The 18,624-nt window shown below is 39.6% G+C and overlaps 1 protein-coding gene across 5 annotated transcripts in view; it reads left to right on the top strand.

The window, feature by feature from the left end:
- The window catches only part of ARHGAP26 (Rho GTPase activating protein 26), a 445,382-nt gene that overhangs the window by 149,086 nt on the left and 277,672 nt on the right, over positions 1-18,624 (top strand). For all 5 annotated transcript variants that reach the window (XM_082725247.1, XM_082725249.1, XM_082725248.1 and 2 more), the window contains one exon: positions 12,762-12,840. In XM_082725247.1, the coding sequence (XP_082581373.1) occupies positions 12,762-12,840 (79 nt within the window). The remainder of the gene's footprint in view (positions 1-12,761; positions 12,841-18,624) is intronic.

Genomic DNA, 18,624 nt, shown 5'->3' with positions numbered 1-18,624 from the left:
TTGCCACAATATGGTACAAAGAGGAGTATTTTCTTACTTTCTTAGAAGTTGTTTATTAAGAATTGAATTGTATATCCCTCAATTCATATGTTGAAGTTCTATTCTAATCCCAGTGTCTAAAAATCAAAATTATTTGGAAACAGGCTCTTTCTAGAGGTCATCAAGTTAAAGTTAGGTCATGAGGGTAGGCCCTGATTCAGTATAACCAATGTCCTTATGAAAAGGAGAGATTTGGATACCGAGACAGATAGGTACTCAGGGAAAGCATCATGTGAGCATGAAGGCAGAGATGAGGGTGATGTGTCTTCAAGCCAGAGAATACCAGAGATGGCTAGTAAACTCCCAGGATCTAGGACAGAGGCATGGAAAGGATTCTCCTTCACATACCTCAGAAGGAACCCACCCTGCTAACTGCTTGCTCTTGAACTTCACAGCTTCTTCACAGGCTTGTGAGCTGCTAAATTTCTGTAGTTGTTGTCACCTGTTTGTGGTACTTTGTTAAATCTGTCCTAGCAGAGGAACCAAACCCAGTATTGAATGGGAGGACCTCTCTCAATCAAGCAGCAGCAGTATCCCTGACAGCCTTTTAGATGGATGGGCCAGCACATACTTGCTGAAGAAGCCCCACTTCACAAACAGCATGTTGACATAAATTATCTTCCTTACTTTGCATCATCTGGATGGTAGCCTAACCTTTTTCTAGCTTAAAAAAAAAAAAAAAAAAAAAAAGAATCATTCTTATGTCTTAATATAGAAACAATCTTTGGTGTTTTTTGAATTATCTTGCCATAGCATCGAGCATTTGAAGGTCTGTATTTTATGTTGGTTAATTGAATAAGGGCTGGATTTATCATTTTCTTCCTTAAAGTATGCCACCTCTTTTTGAGGGAGTTTAATGTAAAATTCATGGGTAGAAATGGGATTCCATCTAAAAGTAGCTGTTCATGGTAGTGGTATGTGAGTTACTAATACTTGCCAATCGGGACCTCTCTTCAGTCACTCTAAATAACTCCACTGTGCGGCATTTTATGGAAATTAATGAGCAAAAGTAAGGAAAATATTTGTTCAAGCTAAAGGATCATGGTGGAGTCTTCCTCCCAGCATCTCTGGATTTGTTTAAAGAAATTTCTCACAGATGTGACACATGGATATTTTCTCCCATATGTTTTCCAGGAGGAGCCACTAAACCATATGGAAAGTAATGGAAACAAAAGGCTTCGTTTTGATGCACTGAATCAGTGTAGTCTCTTGAGAGGAGGTGTTTATACTTGAGGAAAGGAAACAATTAGAATACTTTATTTTTTCCAGGACTAGCTGACTCCAGCAGAAGTCCATACATTTGGAGATATTACGTGGAGTACTACACGCCCCATTCCTGGCATTGGCATGGGGGCCAAGACAAGCACAGTCCTTACCTGCACAGGGTTTGCTTTTGACTGTAGAAAGAGCAAACACAAATGCATATACATACACATTCAAGCAATTAAAGGTACAAACCGGGATGTTGAGTGTTTCAGTAATCTTGGAGGACCAGAAAGCATAGGACAAATGTAACAAACACAGGGACCTAATCCTTCTGTTCGTACAGAGATTGATGGCATGACTGGAATACTCTGAACCTGTTCTTCCTCTCCTTGCCTCCTTCCCTCATTAATGAAGTACAACCACATGCCACAGATTTTACCAACTGCGGAGGTAGGAAGTTTAACGAAGTACTATGAATCTACTGGGCTTTCCTTCTTAAAAGCTGTCACCTGATTTTGCTTTCAAACTAAACCTGAAGTCCTCCTAGTGCAGGCTTCCCATAAACAGGTAAAGCAAGACAGTTTCCTCTGACCAGCATCAACCTGAGGGGCCATGCCCACTGTCAACTCTCCTGTCATCCCACTGTGTGTACTGTGCCCTTGCACAGTGTATGAGCTCTTCTTGGTAGGGGTTTGCTGGTTGTTGAATTAGGTATGTGTTCTGTATACCTCTGTTCAACTCTAAATTTGTGTGTCAAGTAATTTGCTTCCAGAGGCATGATAACATCATTTTCTACAGTTTTTAATTTAGTACTATGTGCATGGGGTTTTTTGTTTTGTTATGGAAGAGTAATGTTTGAATTAGACAATTTTGTTCTTATTTTTAGGACTTTGGTGAACTGTTTTGTAAGATACTACAGGAGCTTAATCATGTTAGGTGCTATTTAAATTAAGACTTGAGCAAGTACTCACATACTCTGCATTCCAGTATAAGGTAGGGTGAAAAAAATTCCAGGAAAATGAAAAGTTGGTTAAAGAAAGAATAGTGGAGTCTTAGAAGATTTACAGAAGACCTGAGAAAATCTAACCCAAACCCTCCAAACAGCTACCACCCTCATTTCAAGGATCTTTTTATGGCAGACTGCAGAATGCAGGTAAAAGATGCAAACAGCCTTGAATTTCAGTTTGGGACCTGCCCTTTACTATCTGTGTGACTCTGGTCCAGGGCTTATCATACTACCCTTGCAGGACTATTTTGAAGATGGAATATGATAATACTACCTGGTGCAGTCCTGTGTTGGCAAACGTTGTGCTTTTGGATTTTTTTTTTTTTTTTTCTCAACCCCAGTACTTTGGAATTCATTGTTCTTATGTTGAACCTTTGCTTTGGTGGATGTTTCTTTGAGCATGTTTTTTCCATTTTGATGTTGTTCCTTTTCCTATAATCTAACGATTTTTCAAGTCTACTATAAACTAAGAGTGAGTACAGGTGCATTAAGTATATGTGCAAAGGTGCTGGTAGAGGAAGATTCTGTTTTCAAATTATATATGTGGTAATCCATTATTTGTATATATATCCTTATAAGACAAAAAGGGTTATGCCTTTCTTTATGACTTACTGTCTCAAAATGGAACTGTACTAAGTTAAAATAATACTGTTGTTTCTAATTTGCTATGTGTCGTGTGTGTATGCACTTGTTTGTATGTCTTGGTGAGGTTGTGTGAGTGTAGATGGTATGTGTTTTCCAAAAAGGATCACATTATGTAACAGACTTGCTGCAGTGCTCAACCTCTAGATGGCAGTTTAGTATATTTATTAGTAACTACTAAGAAGGTCTAGTGGAAAATCAGCTCTCCTTTATACATCAACAATTAGGAGTCAGCGGCTGGGGGTGGGAGGTTATTTTTGCGCTAGAGAAGAAATGATGTGAATTACTCCTTAAAGGAAAGGTATTCTAAATGATTCATTCTTTGTCGAAATTCCTTCCTCTCACCCTTTTGTGATGGATCATTTCATACCTGCTACCCTGCAAAAGCAAGCATGCTCAGTTAATCAAGCTTCTGTTTAAACATTACATTTTTACCTTGGTTTCTAAATGAAAAGTGTCAGGCTCTTTGCTTCAGGGACGGCTTATTTCAGGATGGTGAAGAAAACAGATGTGAGATTTTGGCTGTCCGATGTGTGCTGAACACCAGGCCAACCTGCCTTTCCCTCTTGGTGCAGGGCGCCTTTATCTTTTGCAACAGATGAATCTATTTTTCCTGGTTTCAGACTTCCCCCTCCCTGCCCCTCCCCTTCTCACCCCTGGTTTGAAATAATATTTGATTTTGCCTTCCTGGTGGTTGGATTAGAGTGCTGGTCTCAGTACCATTGACATTTTAGACAGGAAATGGCTTTTCCTTCCTCAGAGGGTGTTCTGCTGTAACTTCCATACTTGGGTGGGGGTAAACTGGGGGGAAGTATTGTGCTTTCTGGATTGCTTCTTGGCTATTCTGTAAAATAAGCGAGTTTAGAAGTTTTTGGAATCTTAAATATTCATGCAGTTTGAAATTGTTATCGAATGGTCTTCTTCCCCTTTTTCTTTTTTTGTAAATTAACTGAGAGCGTGTTTACTCTTTGACTCTGGTTTAACTAAAAATGGGATGTGGTGGTTCTTGGATTTTACGAAGGGAAATGGGGGCGACCTTATTTGTACTCTTTGGTCTGCATACTGAAATTTGTTTTGCTAATGGCAAATGCCAGTATAAAATGAGTTTTTTAAAAAAATCTAAACCAAAATGTTGCAGTTAAATCTGAAAAGAGGAAACAAGTCAATCAGTAAATTCCACTTACTTACATTTCTATGCACTATGAGCTACAATAGTAAAAACAAAAAATTGTAAATGACTAATAAATTTCTTAAATTAGATAATTTTTTCAACTTGTTATCAATGGTAGTAACAAGTATTTTTGTTCTCCCTGAGTTTTACTCATTGTGGCAATTAGTAATGTTGCCTTCTGCTGCTGCTGCTGCGTTAAAATTTGCTTTACTCCTTCCTGTGTTCCCAGTGTCTGGCATAATGGCTGGCCTATAATAGGTAATCATATAAGTTTCTCTTAGGATAATGCAGTTTCATGTGCCAAATATTTCTTTATTTGGGCTTCCTGATGTTTTATGACTGCATTTTCCTTTAAAATAAAAATGTAGGAAATTATTTGATATGATTGGCAGTATTTACTCTTGAGAGTATCACTACTGCTATGGTGCTCATTATTTTAGGACTTTTCCTCTCAAGGGGTTAATGCTGTAGGCAGTGATATATTATAATTTATTCATTATTAGGACAAGATCCTTTCTAAATTGATGAGAAGCCTACTTCTGAAAACTTCTTAAGGGGTGTGTGTGTGTGTGTGTGTGTTTGTGTGATAGAGCACATGCGCACAAGCCCTGCTTCCCCTCTTTCCTTCCCTCCCCTTAAGGCTTAAGGATTCAATCACCATGGATGCCAGGGCACATACACTGCATGCACGTGGGGGCAGTACAGTATTGTGCTTCTGTGTAGGCTTTGCTTCTGTATGGGCTTTGCAGACTGGGTTCAAGTTGAGGCTTTGCTACTTACTAATGCTATGACATTTTGCAAGTTTTTAAAATAGGTATAATGATAATACCTACTTCAGAAAGTTATTTTGAAGAATAAACTATATTGCAAGTAAAGTCCTTAGCATGGTGCTTGACACCTAGTAAATACGCAGTAAATATTAGTCACAGTTAATGAACCACTAGTTTGCAACTTCTGCTTTCTCTCTCAGTAACTCTGTCTCTTACCTTTAGCCTACTTATATCCTTTTTATGCAGAAGGCTCTGTAATGCATGAGGACCATCAGTGGGTCATTATCTCAGTGCATATTTATAACTTTTTATCTCCATATAGATTAATGTTGCCCTCCAGTGATGACACTGGGTCCTGAGTATTGGGGATAAAAGAGGAAGTAGCCCACGTTCCTCCTTTTATGAAACACTGGAGATGCTCTGCTGAATTTGACTGTGAGGTGAATCACAAATACAGACATGCATCGTTGCTGGTTCTAGTGCATCAGATGACTTTATAATACATCGTGGTAACTTGGGGTAGAGCCCAGAGAAAGACCGACACAGACACTAGAAGTTGCAAACAGGCGGTCCACAGACATGTTTGGTTTGGCTTGAGTAGTGTTTGAACCAACATGTTGAAGTTGAAAAAAGTCTGTAAATGTTGCTCTGCCTCCCCATGTACCAGCTGTTTATGGAGTGAGGAGTGGATGCCTCCTTTAGGTGGGGCATACACTCTTCACTTTACTCCTGTCCCCACCATGCCCTGTTGTCTCACTGTGATGACAGGTGACAGCTGCCGCTTTGCTTTGTACTTGCACCATTATTTTTCCCAGAGGGGAAGTCCTTTTTTTGTTCCTATGACCATCAAAAAGTAAATGTGTGAAAGAAAAAGTAAAGGGCTGCATATTCTATGGAAAATGAGAGTGAGCCTATTTTCCTTGGGGCAATAAATAATCTTTTCATTTAATTTCACTGATTTTGCTTACTTCCTATTCTCTGTGGCTGTTTGAATCTGTAATCTCATAGACAAGAAAGCATTGTCATTCTCCAAGATTATTTGGCATGGCTTTGGCCATATCTTTGTGTAAATGAAGATGTCCTGAACTTCAAACCCTAATAATGGCTGGGAACCTGTTTTCCCAGTAGGATTTTAGAAGCAAAGGACAACTTCCTGTCCCTGGCATCTGTGCACCTCTTTCCCACTAGGGATGGCAGCCCATTCTCCAAGGCTTCACCATTCTGTGTCTTCCTATACAAGCATAACCTGACTCTTACATGTGCTGTAGTGTAGTTGGAAGCTGGGGAATGAACTCTTGCCAACAGAAGACTTAGAGTCTTATGAATGAGTAACCCCTACATCTTTGGATCTTTGGAGGTTGATTTAGAAAGAAGAGGTTCTGAGTGTTTGTTTCAGTGGGGTGGAGTCAGTAACAGCATTTCCTTGTCCAGTAGGAAGTAGTGAAGTTGCCAAGCTACTGAGATCACTATTGTTGACTCAGATTCAGGAATAAGATTAGAGCAGGAAAGCTGTGGCGTGGCCCTGGAGTCAGGGCTGGTTGTAATTCTGTTTGCTCTCTGCTGCTGAGGAGCCTGTGAGGTGACATCAGTGGTCCCTGCTCCTGGATGTGGCAGTGAAGGCTACACTGTTTTCCACGGGCTCTTTTCTGGAGGCCAGAGTGGAAGGGGGTATGGTGCTGGGGTGCAGTTTGGCCTGTGACAGATGAGTAATTTTTTGCATCTTCTCCCCTGTTGTGTGAGAGGTAGAGTGCCATCTTAGAGAAAATTACAGATACTTGTTCACCAGTTTGAAGCTGATAAAGATATAGCACTAACCAAGGATTTATTCAGATTCAAAATGAGGTGCCATATCATACATTGATCTTAGAATTGAGCTGTAGAAAGGATTGCAGGTCTTTTTTTGTTACTTCTCCCAACTCATGGGCAGAGGGCCCTCCTTGGCAGATTTTCTAGAATTGCTAAAGACCCCTCTTTGTCCTTATCAGTTATCTGACATTAATTCCAAAAGGGGGAAGTAGGCCACTTAAATGCTTTACTCAGGAGGAAAAAGGAAATGGCTGTGTCGTGAGAGCCTATGTGTCAGTGCAGCCCCTGGCCTGGCTCCCTTTGTGGTAGAGGTGTGATTTTCAGTGCTGTGTGTGAGTGTGTTGGGGATGGGGTCACGTGTATCTGCAGCACCTGTGGCTGGTTTCTTTTCCTTTTTAAACTATGTTCACCTGCTCTTCTTCCTCCATAGTTTTGACCCTACTGTACACTTGCCATCTCTTCCCCTCCACCTGCCACATCCATTTGCCCCAGTGATAAGAGCAAATTCTTGGAGCATTTACAGTGTGTCTAACACTGTAAAACACTTTATGAATATCTCATTAAACTTTCACAATGACTCCTTGAAGTAGGTATTGTTTAAATCTGCAGTGTGAAGAAGAATATGGAGTAGTTCAGTTAGTTGTCCACTAGGCACTTACATAGCTATGAAGCACGAGAGTCAGGATAACTAGGGTGCCTAAGTTATTGATGACAAGACCTATATCTTCGGTATTTAAAAGACTTTTTTTTTTAATTGAAGTGTAATCACAGTAAGATGCACAAATCTTAAGTGTGTATCTTAAGCATATCTTTATGACTGCCCCCCACAATGCCTATACGGGTGTAACCACCCAGATCAGATTATAGAACATTACTATTACCTGAGGAGATGGTTTCCTTCTAGTCATCATCATACCTCTTCCCCCAAATAAAATCACTGTTCTGAATTCTGTCCCCAAAGATGACTTTGACTAGTGTTTGAATGTCATATCAATGGAATTGTACTGTTAGTAGTTTGTGTCTGGATTCTTTGTTTCATTATTATAAGATTGATTTATTTTGTTGATTGTACCTTGTAGTTGGTTCTTTTTTATTTTTGTATGGTGCTCCCTTGTTTAAATATAAACAATTTATTCTCATAGATGGATATTTGAGTTTTTTGTTATTGTAAAATTTGGCCATTAAGAGTAAAACAACATTCTTATAAGAGACTCTTAATCTCAGGAAACAAACTGAGAGTTGCTGCTGGGGAGGGGAATGGGAGGGATGGGGTGGTTAGGTGATGGATATTGGGGAGGGTATGTGCTATGGGGAGTGCTGTGAATTATGTTAAGACTGATGATTCACAGACCTGTACCCCTGAAGCAAATAATGCAATAATACATGTTACTTGCTTATATGTTAATTAAAAAAATAAAACAGCATTCTTGAATGTGTCTTTTGATGGACATACACATTCATTTCTCTTGGATGTATGCATAGAGGTAGAATTGCTAGTTCCTACAGCAGGTGAGGTGTATGTTTAGTTTTAGTAAACTAAATTGGTTTTATCAATTCTCTTTCTAAGAAGCAATATGTGAGAGTTCTAGTGGCTCTGTATTCTTGCCAGTACTTGGTATTGGTGGTCTTCTGAATGCTCTCCCTTCAGAAGGGTGTTTCATTGTGGTTTCATTTGCATTTCTTCAAAGAGACATCATGTTGGGCCCTGTTTCTTATGTTTGTTGGCCATTTGTGTGTCCTACTTGAAGTGCCTGTTCATGTCTTTTATCCATTTCATTAATTGGGTTCATTTTTTTTTTTCTTATTTGTGGGCATTCTTTACATATTCTGGTTAAGAGTCTCACTGGAGATACAAACGATAGCATCTCTTTCTCTTTAGTTTGCCTTTTCACTCTTTTAATGGTACCTTTTTAGAATGAAAATTACTCATTTTTTTGAAGTCTTATTTCCTTATTTCCTTTTTTCTTTATGATTAGTGCTTTCTTTTAAGTTTTTGGTTTTCTTTTTTTTTAAAGATCTTATTTATTTGTCTGAGAGAGAGCACAAGTTGGGGGGAGGGGCAAGTGGAGAAGGGGAAAAGGGGAAGCAGAGTCCCTACTGAGCAGACAGCCCGATTTGGGGCTTCATCCCAGTACCCTGGGATCATGGCCTGAGCCAAAGGCAGACGCTTAAACTGACTGTGAGCCACACAGGCGCCCCCATGTTTGGTGCCTTTTATGTTCTTTTAAAAAACTCATCACCCGCTGGGTGTTATACACAACTAATTAATTATTGAACACTACATCAAAAACAAATAGGGTACTGTAGGGTGTCTAACTTAATATAATAAAAAAATAAATAACTCATCCTTTCCATCTCTTGAGTATTTTGAAGCAGAAGAAATGTGGAGAACCTCTGCTGAAGAAAAGTCAGCTATAGTCACATTGGACATCATCATCTTCTTTTGGATTGGCTGTTTGAATGGTGTTCTGGTGATGACTGTATCTATGAAACACTTCAGGCTTTACAGAACCTTTTATGGTTTGATCTTATTTGATTCTATGTAGGAATTTTGTGGTGCTTGGAGGAGGAATGTTCAGTATCTGCTTTCTGTAGGGTAGGGCACCTCCACATTTGCTGTGGTCTTGTGTGTAAGGGTGAAGCAATAGACTTCTGGGTTGAGATCCTGGCTCTGTGACTGTAGACAGGATACTTAAACTATTCTAGCCTTGGTTCTTTTCATCTCCCCAATGGGATAATGAGAATATACCTACCACGTGATGTAATTGTCAAGATTAAATGAATTAATTTATATATAGTGATTAGCATAGCATCTGACATACCCTCCTCAGTTATTATTACTGTAGATTATATTCCATTATGGTTATTTGATAGTAACACAATTCTTTGTAGAGCTAGAAAGAACTCATTTCAATTCTCTTTCATTGTTTTATATTTTCCCTTGCTCATTGCACACCCTCCTCTGGATTTCTCTTTCTCTTTCCCCCTCTCCATTTTTGTTATGAAAAACCAGATGCATTTAAAACACAAACTGCTGACGTGGAAAGTACAGGGTCATAGAGAGTTTTGCTCGTTTTATTTTGTTTTGAGGAATGGTAGCTAGTAGGGACACAGGGAGGGGGAATATGGAAAGATAGTTATTGCTTGATTCCAAAATAAAGTTGACCCTTTCACCTTGGTCCTTGGAAATTCACACATAAGAGATTTATGTAATTATGGTTTAAATTGTTATGAAGGAAAAGAAACTTGGAGCTGAAGGAGTTTTTTCTAGATGCCTAGAAAGGATAGTACTGTGATCCAGACATTCATATACAAGATTGAGAGAAAATTACCTGAACTTGGAATGGTGATAAGATTAGAGCTAAGTGTATTAAATCCACTTTATTCAGTTCCATACTACCCCCTTCCACAAAAAAGGGGAACAAAACCACATATGGAAAAGAGCTTACATTTTGATATTTTTTCTTGAAGTGAAAACAGATCCTGTTGACTTTCCTGGTTACTAGAGCCAAGTGGCCTCCGAGTTTGTCTGAACTTCCTCCTTGTGGTTCTGGGTGGAAATCTCACAATGTGGGCCATGAGGTTGATGTGATATCTGCAGGGCCCCTGAAATCTTGGTATGCTAGGCAATTATTGTGGTCCCACTGTTTGCTGGTAGGAACCTAGCAGGAAATGGACTGGAGACTTGTTGGCTGCTTGACCCTAGTGTATACCGGGGGGTGTCTTTTGCTCTTTAGTGTGGGGGGACAGGAAGGAAAGGGTGGGGGCCAGGGCAGTGGGTCTCTAACTGTGCATTGGGATCACCTGGGGAGTTGGTTAAAATCCAAGTTCCCAGACCCAGCCCAGAAATTAAGATTTAGTAATAAGGTAGTTTTAGGCTAAGAATCTCCATTTTTCAGGGAATGCCTGATTCTGAAACTGGTGGTCCAGGCACAACACTTGAGCAATACTCAGAGGTTCAGGTCCAGGGACTTGAGAGTTCTAAAGCAGACTGCAGCTTCATAGACTTTTTTCCCCTCTAAGCCATTAAAGCATTGCACTTGAGGTAGAGGAGTAGAATCAGTCCACCATGCCTGCCAGCCAAGTATCAGCTCTGTGGACTGCCAGTAGTCTGCAGACAAAGTCTGGTGCACTTAATGGGCTCATTGTGGGAAATGGGGATTTGGGTCTGAGAATGAGAATTTCTGGGAAGAGGAGGGAGGGCCCTGGCAGGAGCTGTAGAGAAAAGGCTTACTGTATTTTTGTGTCCTCTTTGTGTTGGGGTGTCTCTGCTCAGGATGGCCTTCACAGGAAGGATTGCCTCTGGGGAATTAAAGTTTTCATGTTCAGGACCTTCACTCATCCATCCGCATACCCAGCTACCACCACTGTTGTCCACCTCCACCCACACACACACAACATGTACACACACACTCATACCACACCTCAGTGCCGCTTGAGTCCCCAACCCCCCTGTACTTAGATGCTTACAGCTTCAGAAATGTTTTTCCTTAGGGGATGTTGAGTGATGTGATATTTAAAATGTGTTCAACATGAATAGATCTAGCATATCGATGGGACTGTGGAAATAAGTCAGTACCAGTAATTATATGGGTCAGAATGAATAGACTTGTACTGATCAGGGTATGGCCAGGCCCATATGTGTTTCATTACCATACTGTTCTGCGATCATTATGATACCGCAGACTCAGATGGTAATAAGACTTAATTCTTGCTTAGTGGACCTCTTACTTCCTTTTAAGCTTTCTCAGAGTTTACAAATGAGGATTTAAATAAGTAGTTTTTTTTTTCTTAAGATTTTATTTATTTATTTGACAGAGATAGACACATCTAGAGAGGGAATGCGAGTAGGGGGAATGGGAGATGGAAAAACAGGCTTCCCTCTCAGCAGGGAACAGGATGTGGGGCTCAATCCCAGGACCCTGGGATCATGACCTGAGCTGAAGACAGATGCTTAATGACTGAGCCACCCAGGCACCACTAAATCTGTAGTTCTTAACTTTTTGAGGGTTGTGTCTCTTTTGATAATGATTGAGATTGAACTGTTAATACATAAAAATATACATATATTTGAAGATGGAAGAGTGGTTTATAGACTCTCTTGGACCCATCTGTGGACTGTAAGGACTCCTGCTTTAATGAGCACAGAGCACTTTTAGCTCCCTCTCCCAAGAACGTTTTCATTGCTCAAGTCTCTGCTAGTGCAGTGCCATCTGTAAGGGGAACTCAACAAACACCATTTGATACCATGTGCAAGCTTTCTGGAGGGTTTGTGTTCAGTTTGAAAGGTCAAGCAGATTTAATTGAGAGGGTGAAAAGAAGTAGTGCATGTAAAGAACTTAAGACCTGACATGACAAGTATTCACTTTAAAAATGATATACATTTAGGGCACCTGGGTGGCTCAGTGGGTTAAGCCTCTGCCTTCGGCTCAGGTCATGATCTCAGGGTCCTGGGATCGATTCCCGCATTGGGCTCTCTGCTTGGCAGGGAGCCTGCTTCCTCCTCTCTCTGCCTGCCTCTCTGCTTACTTGTGATCTCTCTCTGTCAAATAAATAAATAAAATCTTAAAAAAATATATACATTTAATATCATTATAAATCTGTTTACCATCATAAAACATCTCCATGTCAAAAGGAGTTTAGAAACCTTGGATTAGAGGTTAAGAGGCCAGCGTCCCCCCAGCTTGATTGTTTCCTCTCTCTTTAATTTTGAGTCCAGTGATTCTGTTCGCTTTAATACATATGAATTGCTATCATACTGTGAGTAAAGGTCTCTGTTACACATTTTGGAGAATAGGAATGAATAAGACCTCAAGGAACAAAAACTGGTCTAAAGGAATCACTTTAGTCATTTGTGTCCCTTAACTGTAAGTAGTAGGGTAATGTCTGCTGTGGTTTTTCCTAGCTCCCTGAGGGACACAGGCTTATTGAGGGGAATTCAGGAGATGACTTTGCTTTCTGAGGCTGAAAGGTGGCTCTGAAAGCTGCCTGTGTGCCTCTCTTCATTTGTTATCCTAGCAATCTTTACTCTGTTGTTTGGGTATTTCTTGAAGTTTCACATTCATCAGGATCTCTCCACCAGTGACACTGGGTTCATGTCTATGTCCTCCTTTCTCCACAGGCCAGGGGTTATCACCATGCAGGCATTGTCGGAAGAAGACCGGAGGCTCTGGATGGAAGCCATGGATGGCCGGGAACCTGTAAGTAACAATTCAGGGAAGTAGAATAGAAATAAAGTCCCCAAGTTGTTTGTTGCTTCCCAAGTGCAGTGATTTTTGCTCTCTATCTAAAGCCTTGGTTTCCAGTGTACCAGAGGATGTCTTCTACTCTTGAACTTTCATCGATAGTGAAACTGTTTCTGTGTGGTTGTAGTCCCTGAGCTTCGGCCTCTCAGTCCTTCAGGACTTTCAGGCTATGTGGTAGCCAAGGCAATTGTAGTGTCCTTAGGTCTCTTAGAGGAGGCAGAGTCTGGCTTACTGAATATTGATGTCTCCATGGAGTAGGATGCAAAACATTATGTCAAACCTATCTGAATGGGATAAATGATCTTAGAATTGTATATAGATTATGTAGTATCTTTTCTCATCGCCTTCTGGTTCAGCATGCCCTTGCCATGGTAGCCCACATCCCATTATATACAGTGGGATTATTAGTGTAGATGGAAGGATTCAAGCCTTGGTAGTATGACCTGTGCTCCCATTTTCGAGATGCTGGTTTTTGCTGGTTGATGTAGTCTGGTGGTTTTCCTGTATCGTGTGACATGTAAAACTCATGTCAGGGCCCTGGGGGAGTCCCTAAAGTCAAAAATAGTGGCCTTATCTTGGTGCCAAAGATCTCAGCTGCAGTATTCAGCAGATACTAGGGTTATAGAAATCCTAAGAATACATCCTAGGAATACAAAAGATAAAAAAGAATCCAGTGTCATAGGGCCAGTAGTTATAACTTGCAGAGGCACTATCCAGAGCGGGAAATGTGTGCAAAGCCATCAGGCCACAACCTTCATTGAGTACAGAACTCTGCATCAAGATGCAATCATAGATGATTCCAGTTCATTTGTATGTTTCTCAGCCTACCCAGGTTAGGTGATCTATATGGATGAATGTGTCTTTCTACTTAGCTCTTTTGTATATAAATGTGAAACTCCAATCAACTGAGCAGAAACAAATAACTACTTTGGATAGCATTTAATAACATAGAGCAAGATTTAAAGAGCCATTTAAAGAGTTTGGAACAGCTAAATTCGAATTGAACATTATTTAATCTTAATTCTTCTGCAGTACCTATAAGTTACCCCTTGTTTTCTCTGAATACATTGTGATGGAAGCTCTCAAAGCAGATAGACTTTTTTCTTTCCTTCGTTCCTTCGTTCGTTCTTTTCTTTTCTCCTTTTTTTTTTCTTTCTTTCTTTCTTTTTTTTTTTTTTTTAAACCAGGATGTGTATTGTGTGACTGATTATTGAAACTCTTGATGAACTAGATGCTGCCACAGCTCCCCTGTTGGGTTGAAGTGTTGTTCCTTCACAGAGTCCAGGCCTGATTCTGTGGTAGACAACTTTTAGGTGTCTATTTGACCAGTCCCAGGGGTATTTCATATTTTAGCCTTGGCAATCCAGTTATACTTCCTTTTCTACTTGGTAGGACAGCCACATTTACCACAAGTCAACTTCTGAAGATTGTAAGCCTTAGAGCAGTGGGGATACAATGTGTGTGTGTCTTAATGTGATGCTTTTCAAATGATGATGTCCCCTTCCTCATCTGGTTTCTGCAGCCAAGACCAAAGAAGCTGGAAGAGAAGGCACTTCTGCTGTGTATATAGAGTAGATAGACATTTCTACCATTAGGGTTTCGTGGGCACAATAGCTGCTTGTTGTCAGAGACGTTTGAAAGCCACTTCCTAAGTTGTCCTTTATCTTTGCTACCATTACCCTTAATTGAGCTCTTTTGTGTGTGTAAGTCACCGATTTGGCATATTACATGTCTTAACTCATTTGTTCTTCTTAGTACCTTATTAAATAAGTATACTCTTAGGACATCACAAAATACTACCATTTTATAGTTGAGGAAAGTGAGACTTAACTTTAATAACTTGGCTCAGTAGCACAGACAGTAAGTGGCTATAGTGGTAGGGTGCAGGTTAGGTCGCCATAACAAGGAGACTCCAAAGTGTAGTAGCTTAAGTAACATAGAAGTTGATTTCTCTCTCTAAGCATGGAAGTGAGCAGTCCATGCTTTGCAGGGTCATTCTGCCATACTCAACTCATGACTTTAGAAGTTGCTCTACTAGTCATTGCTGTTTTTCAGCCAGTTAATGGAGATAAAAGTATCCAGGACCTTGAGGATGCACACATCACTTCCACTGGCCCTAACATACTTAAATCGGCCACATCTATCTACAGGGGAGGGTGGGAAATCTAGGTCAAAAAGAGGCAGCCATGGACTGCCAGTACTCTGGGTATTTTATCACTTCCAGAAAGAAGACTGTAGGGTGGCTGACAGCTTCCATCAAAGTGACAGAGGTAGAATTTGAACCCATGCATAGTCCTAGATGTGTTTGGTTTTTATCATTATAGAGATGAGATTGTTTGATTTTTATCATTAATGTAGATTAATAGGCATCTTGAAGATGCCTTCAAGAATTCTCACTCATTTCATTTTTATATACTTTATCTGAGTTTCTTGAATGATTCTTCAATTCAAGGGGAGGAAGTATCCAGGAAGAAAAAAAATCTTGTCAGGGCATAGTATTCTTGGTATGGATAAAAACCCCACTGTTTTGAGGTTTCCCTAGCCCCGTAAGCTGCAGTTCTACAATGACTTTACCAACTCCCATTTTAAACCTCCCCTTCCTCCCTCTCCCTGCTATTTGATACTTGTTCTCTGTCTGAATGTAATTGGTCTTACTAACCACTTGAGTTTTCCTGTAGATTAACATCTGGCTTCTGCAGATGGAAAGCATGCTGTTGAACGAAAACATCTCCTTGCTCCAGAATGTACACATTAAAACAAGTTTAAACACAAAATAATTCTGTTTCTAAACATAATATAAAATTATTTCCTCACAGGAACATATAGCTTACATTGAGAACAACATCTCTGTGTATTTTTCAGTTTCCTGAAGAGAGAGAAACAGACAAATGGTAACTGCATAGGTGGCAGGAATATTAGGCTTAATTTTATCTCCCATTGCTGAGAGCCTCTAGGGGACATTCTTGGAGATACATACCCAGTAGAAAATTAGCAGCTCCAGTTTTAAACACAGTCTGCCTAATTAGATAAATCTATCCCCTTAGAAGTTTTGGCTTTGGTAAGGGAAGCAGAAACCTATTTTCTTAGCTGGTTTTGGAATGTTAGCCTTGTATCAGGGAGATTACAATGGAAGCACCTAACTTTTGTTTCATACTTAGAGCTCAGTGGTTCTGTGAATGATTATTCTGCGTTGAATCTCTCTCTCTCTCTTTTTTTTTTTTGGAGGGGGGTAACTTTGGTTTGCATCCTTTTTGTTCTTTTATTGTTTAATAACACCTTAGTATGGTTGGTTGGAAAAACAGTCTAAATGAGCCCTGAATTAGTTGATTTTACAGTTTTAGTTAATTGTTACATAAATTACAGTTTTTAGCATTCAGTGACTTTCTAGTTGAAAAGAAATTTTGAATGTCTTTATGGTATTCATGGATATATATAATGGAGGAATGTGGTTCTTCAATGAGCATTATAGTTTTTATCTATGCTGTTAATTTAAATTCAAATGAAGGAAGCCTCATTTATACTTGGCCTGAGAAAAAGCTGGATTTATTGGCTTATGGAACTTATAATAAGTTGGGATATAATAGGTCCAGCCCATCTGAATCCAGAAACTTCCATAATATTTGGAGTTGGTTTCTTCTTTTGTGTTGGTATTTCTAGTAGGTTCTTTCCAGTTATGGTGATAGACTTTCAGACTGTTCCAGGTTTACATTATATTATCAAGAACAGGAGCCAGGAAACTTACTCTGTTAAAAGGTCAGAGAGTAATTATTTTAGGTCTTGGGAGCCCTCTGGTCACTATTGTAGCTAATCAGCTTTGCTGTTGTAGCTCAAAAAGCAGCCATCGACAATGGGTATGGCTACATTTCAATAAAGCTTTATTTATAAAAACAGGTAGAAGCCAGATTTCAGTCATGGGTCATACTTTGTTGATCCCTAATCTATAAGTAGTGGAAAGAGAGCCTTATATAATAATTCTAAAGAAGTCCCATATTTGAATTTTCTTGGACTAAATTCTTGGACCATAGGGTGGGATAGTTGAATTGACCAGACCTGACTCCCCTGCCCACTGTGCTAGAACTGTGGTGGTAGAGAAGTTTTGGCTTCCCCTAAGGGAAAAATCAAAGCATTGTTATGTGAAGAAGGGGGGGAGATATGAGATAGGTAAAAGTGACAGAGTTTCTCCCTACTCCAATATCTATATTTCATTAAAATTTCTATTTGAAGAGCTTATTCTTTGATACTTGGCCAAGAGTGAAAACCGCAAGTTTACCACTAACCTCATACTTAATTGTGAAAGACTAAATGCTTTCTCCCTAAGAATGGGAACAAGACAAAGATGTTCATTTCTAACAGTTTTATTCAATATAGTACTGGGAGTCATAGCCAGAGGAATAGGGCAAGAAAAAATAAAATAAAAGGCCTACAGATGAGAGTATATAACTTTTTTTTTTTTTTTTAAACAACAAGCTAGTGAGTAAGATACAGTTTTGAAATGATTCTTCTGGGTTTTCCTAACTTTCTGTTAAATCTGGGTTGACAAGCTACAGACTCATTGTTGTAACCACGTAAGCTTTTGTTTTAATCTTCTGTTACCTGGTCCTTACCTGCCTCCCACATAGACTGTGGGTAACCTGAGCCAAATGCCCACAGCTGGAGCATTCATCCTTGTTTGTCCATAACCAATATAGCATCTGGTACAGGCACACACACAATCTGAAGTATCTATTATTCTCGCTACACTATGGAAAGATGACCCAGTGACTCAGTGGAACTAATAGGATAACCTGGACCCTTGGAGCCTGGATCAGCCTCTCTAAACTGTATTCCCATATATTTCTCTTAGCTATGATTAATGATGTCTGTCAGAACTGCTGTTATTACCACCTTATTTTAGAAGTATTAGTTCTCTCATATTCCAAGGATTCTTCAGTGAAATTAGTTATTTATCTAATGAACCACTCCTTGAATATCTTTTTGATGCCAGAATTATGTAGAATTCGTTTAGGAAGATAAGAAACAGGTGGTATCACATGAAAGATGGTGTGTAAATCTATGTATTATTTGAAACTTTGAAGCTGATACCTTTATAGGTCAGAAAAGGCGCCATACTGGCTTTTTCTTGTAGCTAAACCTCCTACTTGTGACACAGTGTCACACCCTTATTTATGTAAGAGGGACCAGTGCCTGAAAAGGTCAGGCACCTTTGGTTGATCTTGGATAGATAATCCAGGTCTGCTAGCTTCCAGCTCTGTGCTGTTTTTACTACAACGTACATACTGCTGAATTATTAGGAAGCTGTAGTTGAATTGTATCTACCCTTTCTATTAGGTGGAGTTACTTTATTGTGGCTCCTGCAGTGGTTGAAGAGAAAAGAGGAAGACACTAAGGAAAAACCACTCCTCTCATAAGAGGACAAGACAGTGTGGCTTCCTTCTGCTTGCCTTCATTTTAAAGAAATCTTCTGTTTTAGTCGTGTTACAAGTGAATGAAGTATGCTCTTTCTCTTACCTTTTTCTACTGTGCCCAAACTCTAGCCCCAAATGCTTCAAGAACTCCTAGAATAAATGAATAGTTGCATTGTATTTTATGCTCTGCACCCAGTATTTGAAAGAGCTGTTTAGAGTATTTAAAGGAAAAAGTAAGATTGATTACCATTAAGATCAGATTCTGAGATCAGAAGCAGAATGTTATGGTGGTTAAGAATGTAGTGTAGGCTCTGGGCACTTGAGTGGCTCAGGT

Source organism: Mustela nivalis (genome assembly GCF_964662115.1).
Source record: "Mustela nivalis genome assembly, chromosome: 3".
Taxonomy (NCBI): Eukaryota; Metazoa; Chordata; class Mammalia; order Carnivora; family Mustelidae; genus Mustela; species Mustela nivalis.
Note: the sequence above shows the minus strand (reverse complement) of the source record. Positions and strands in the feature narration are given on the sequence as shown.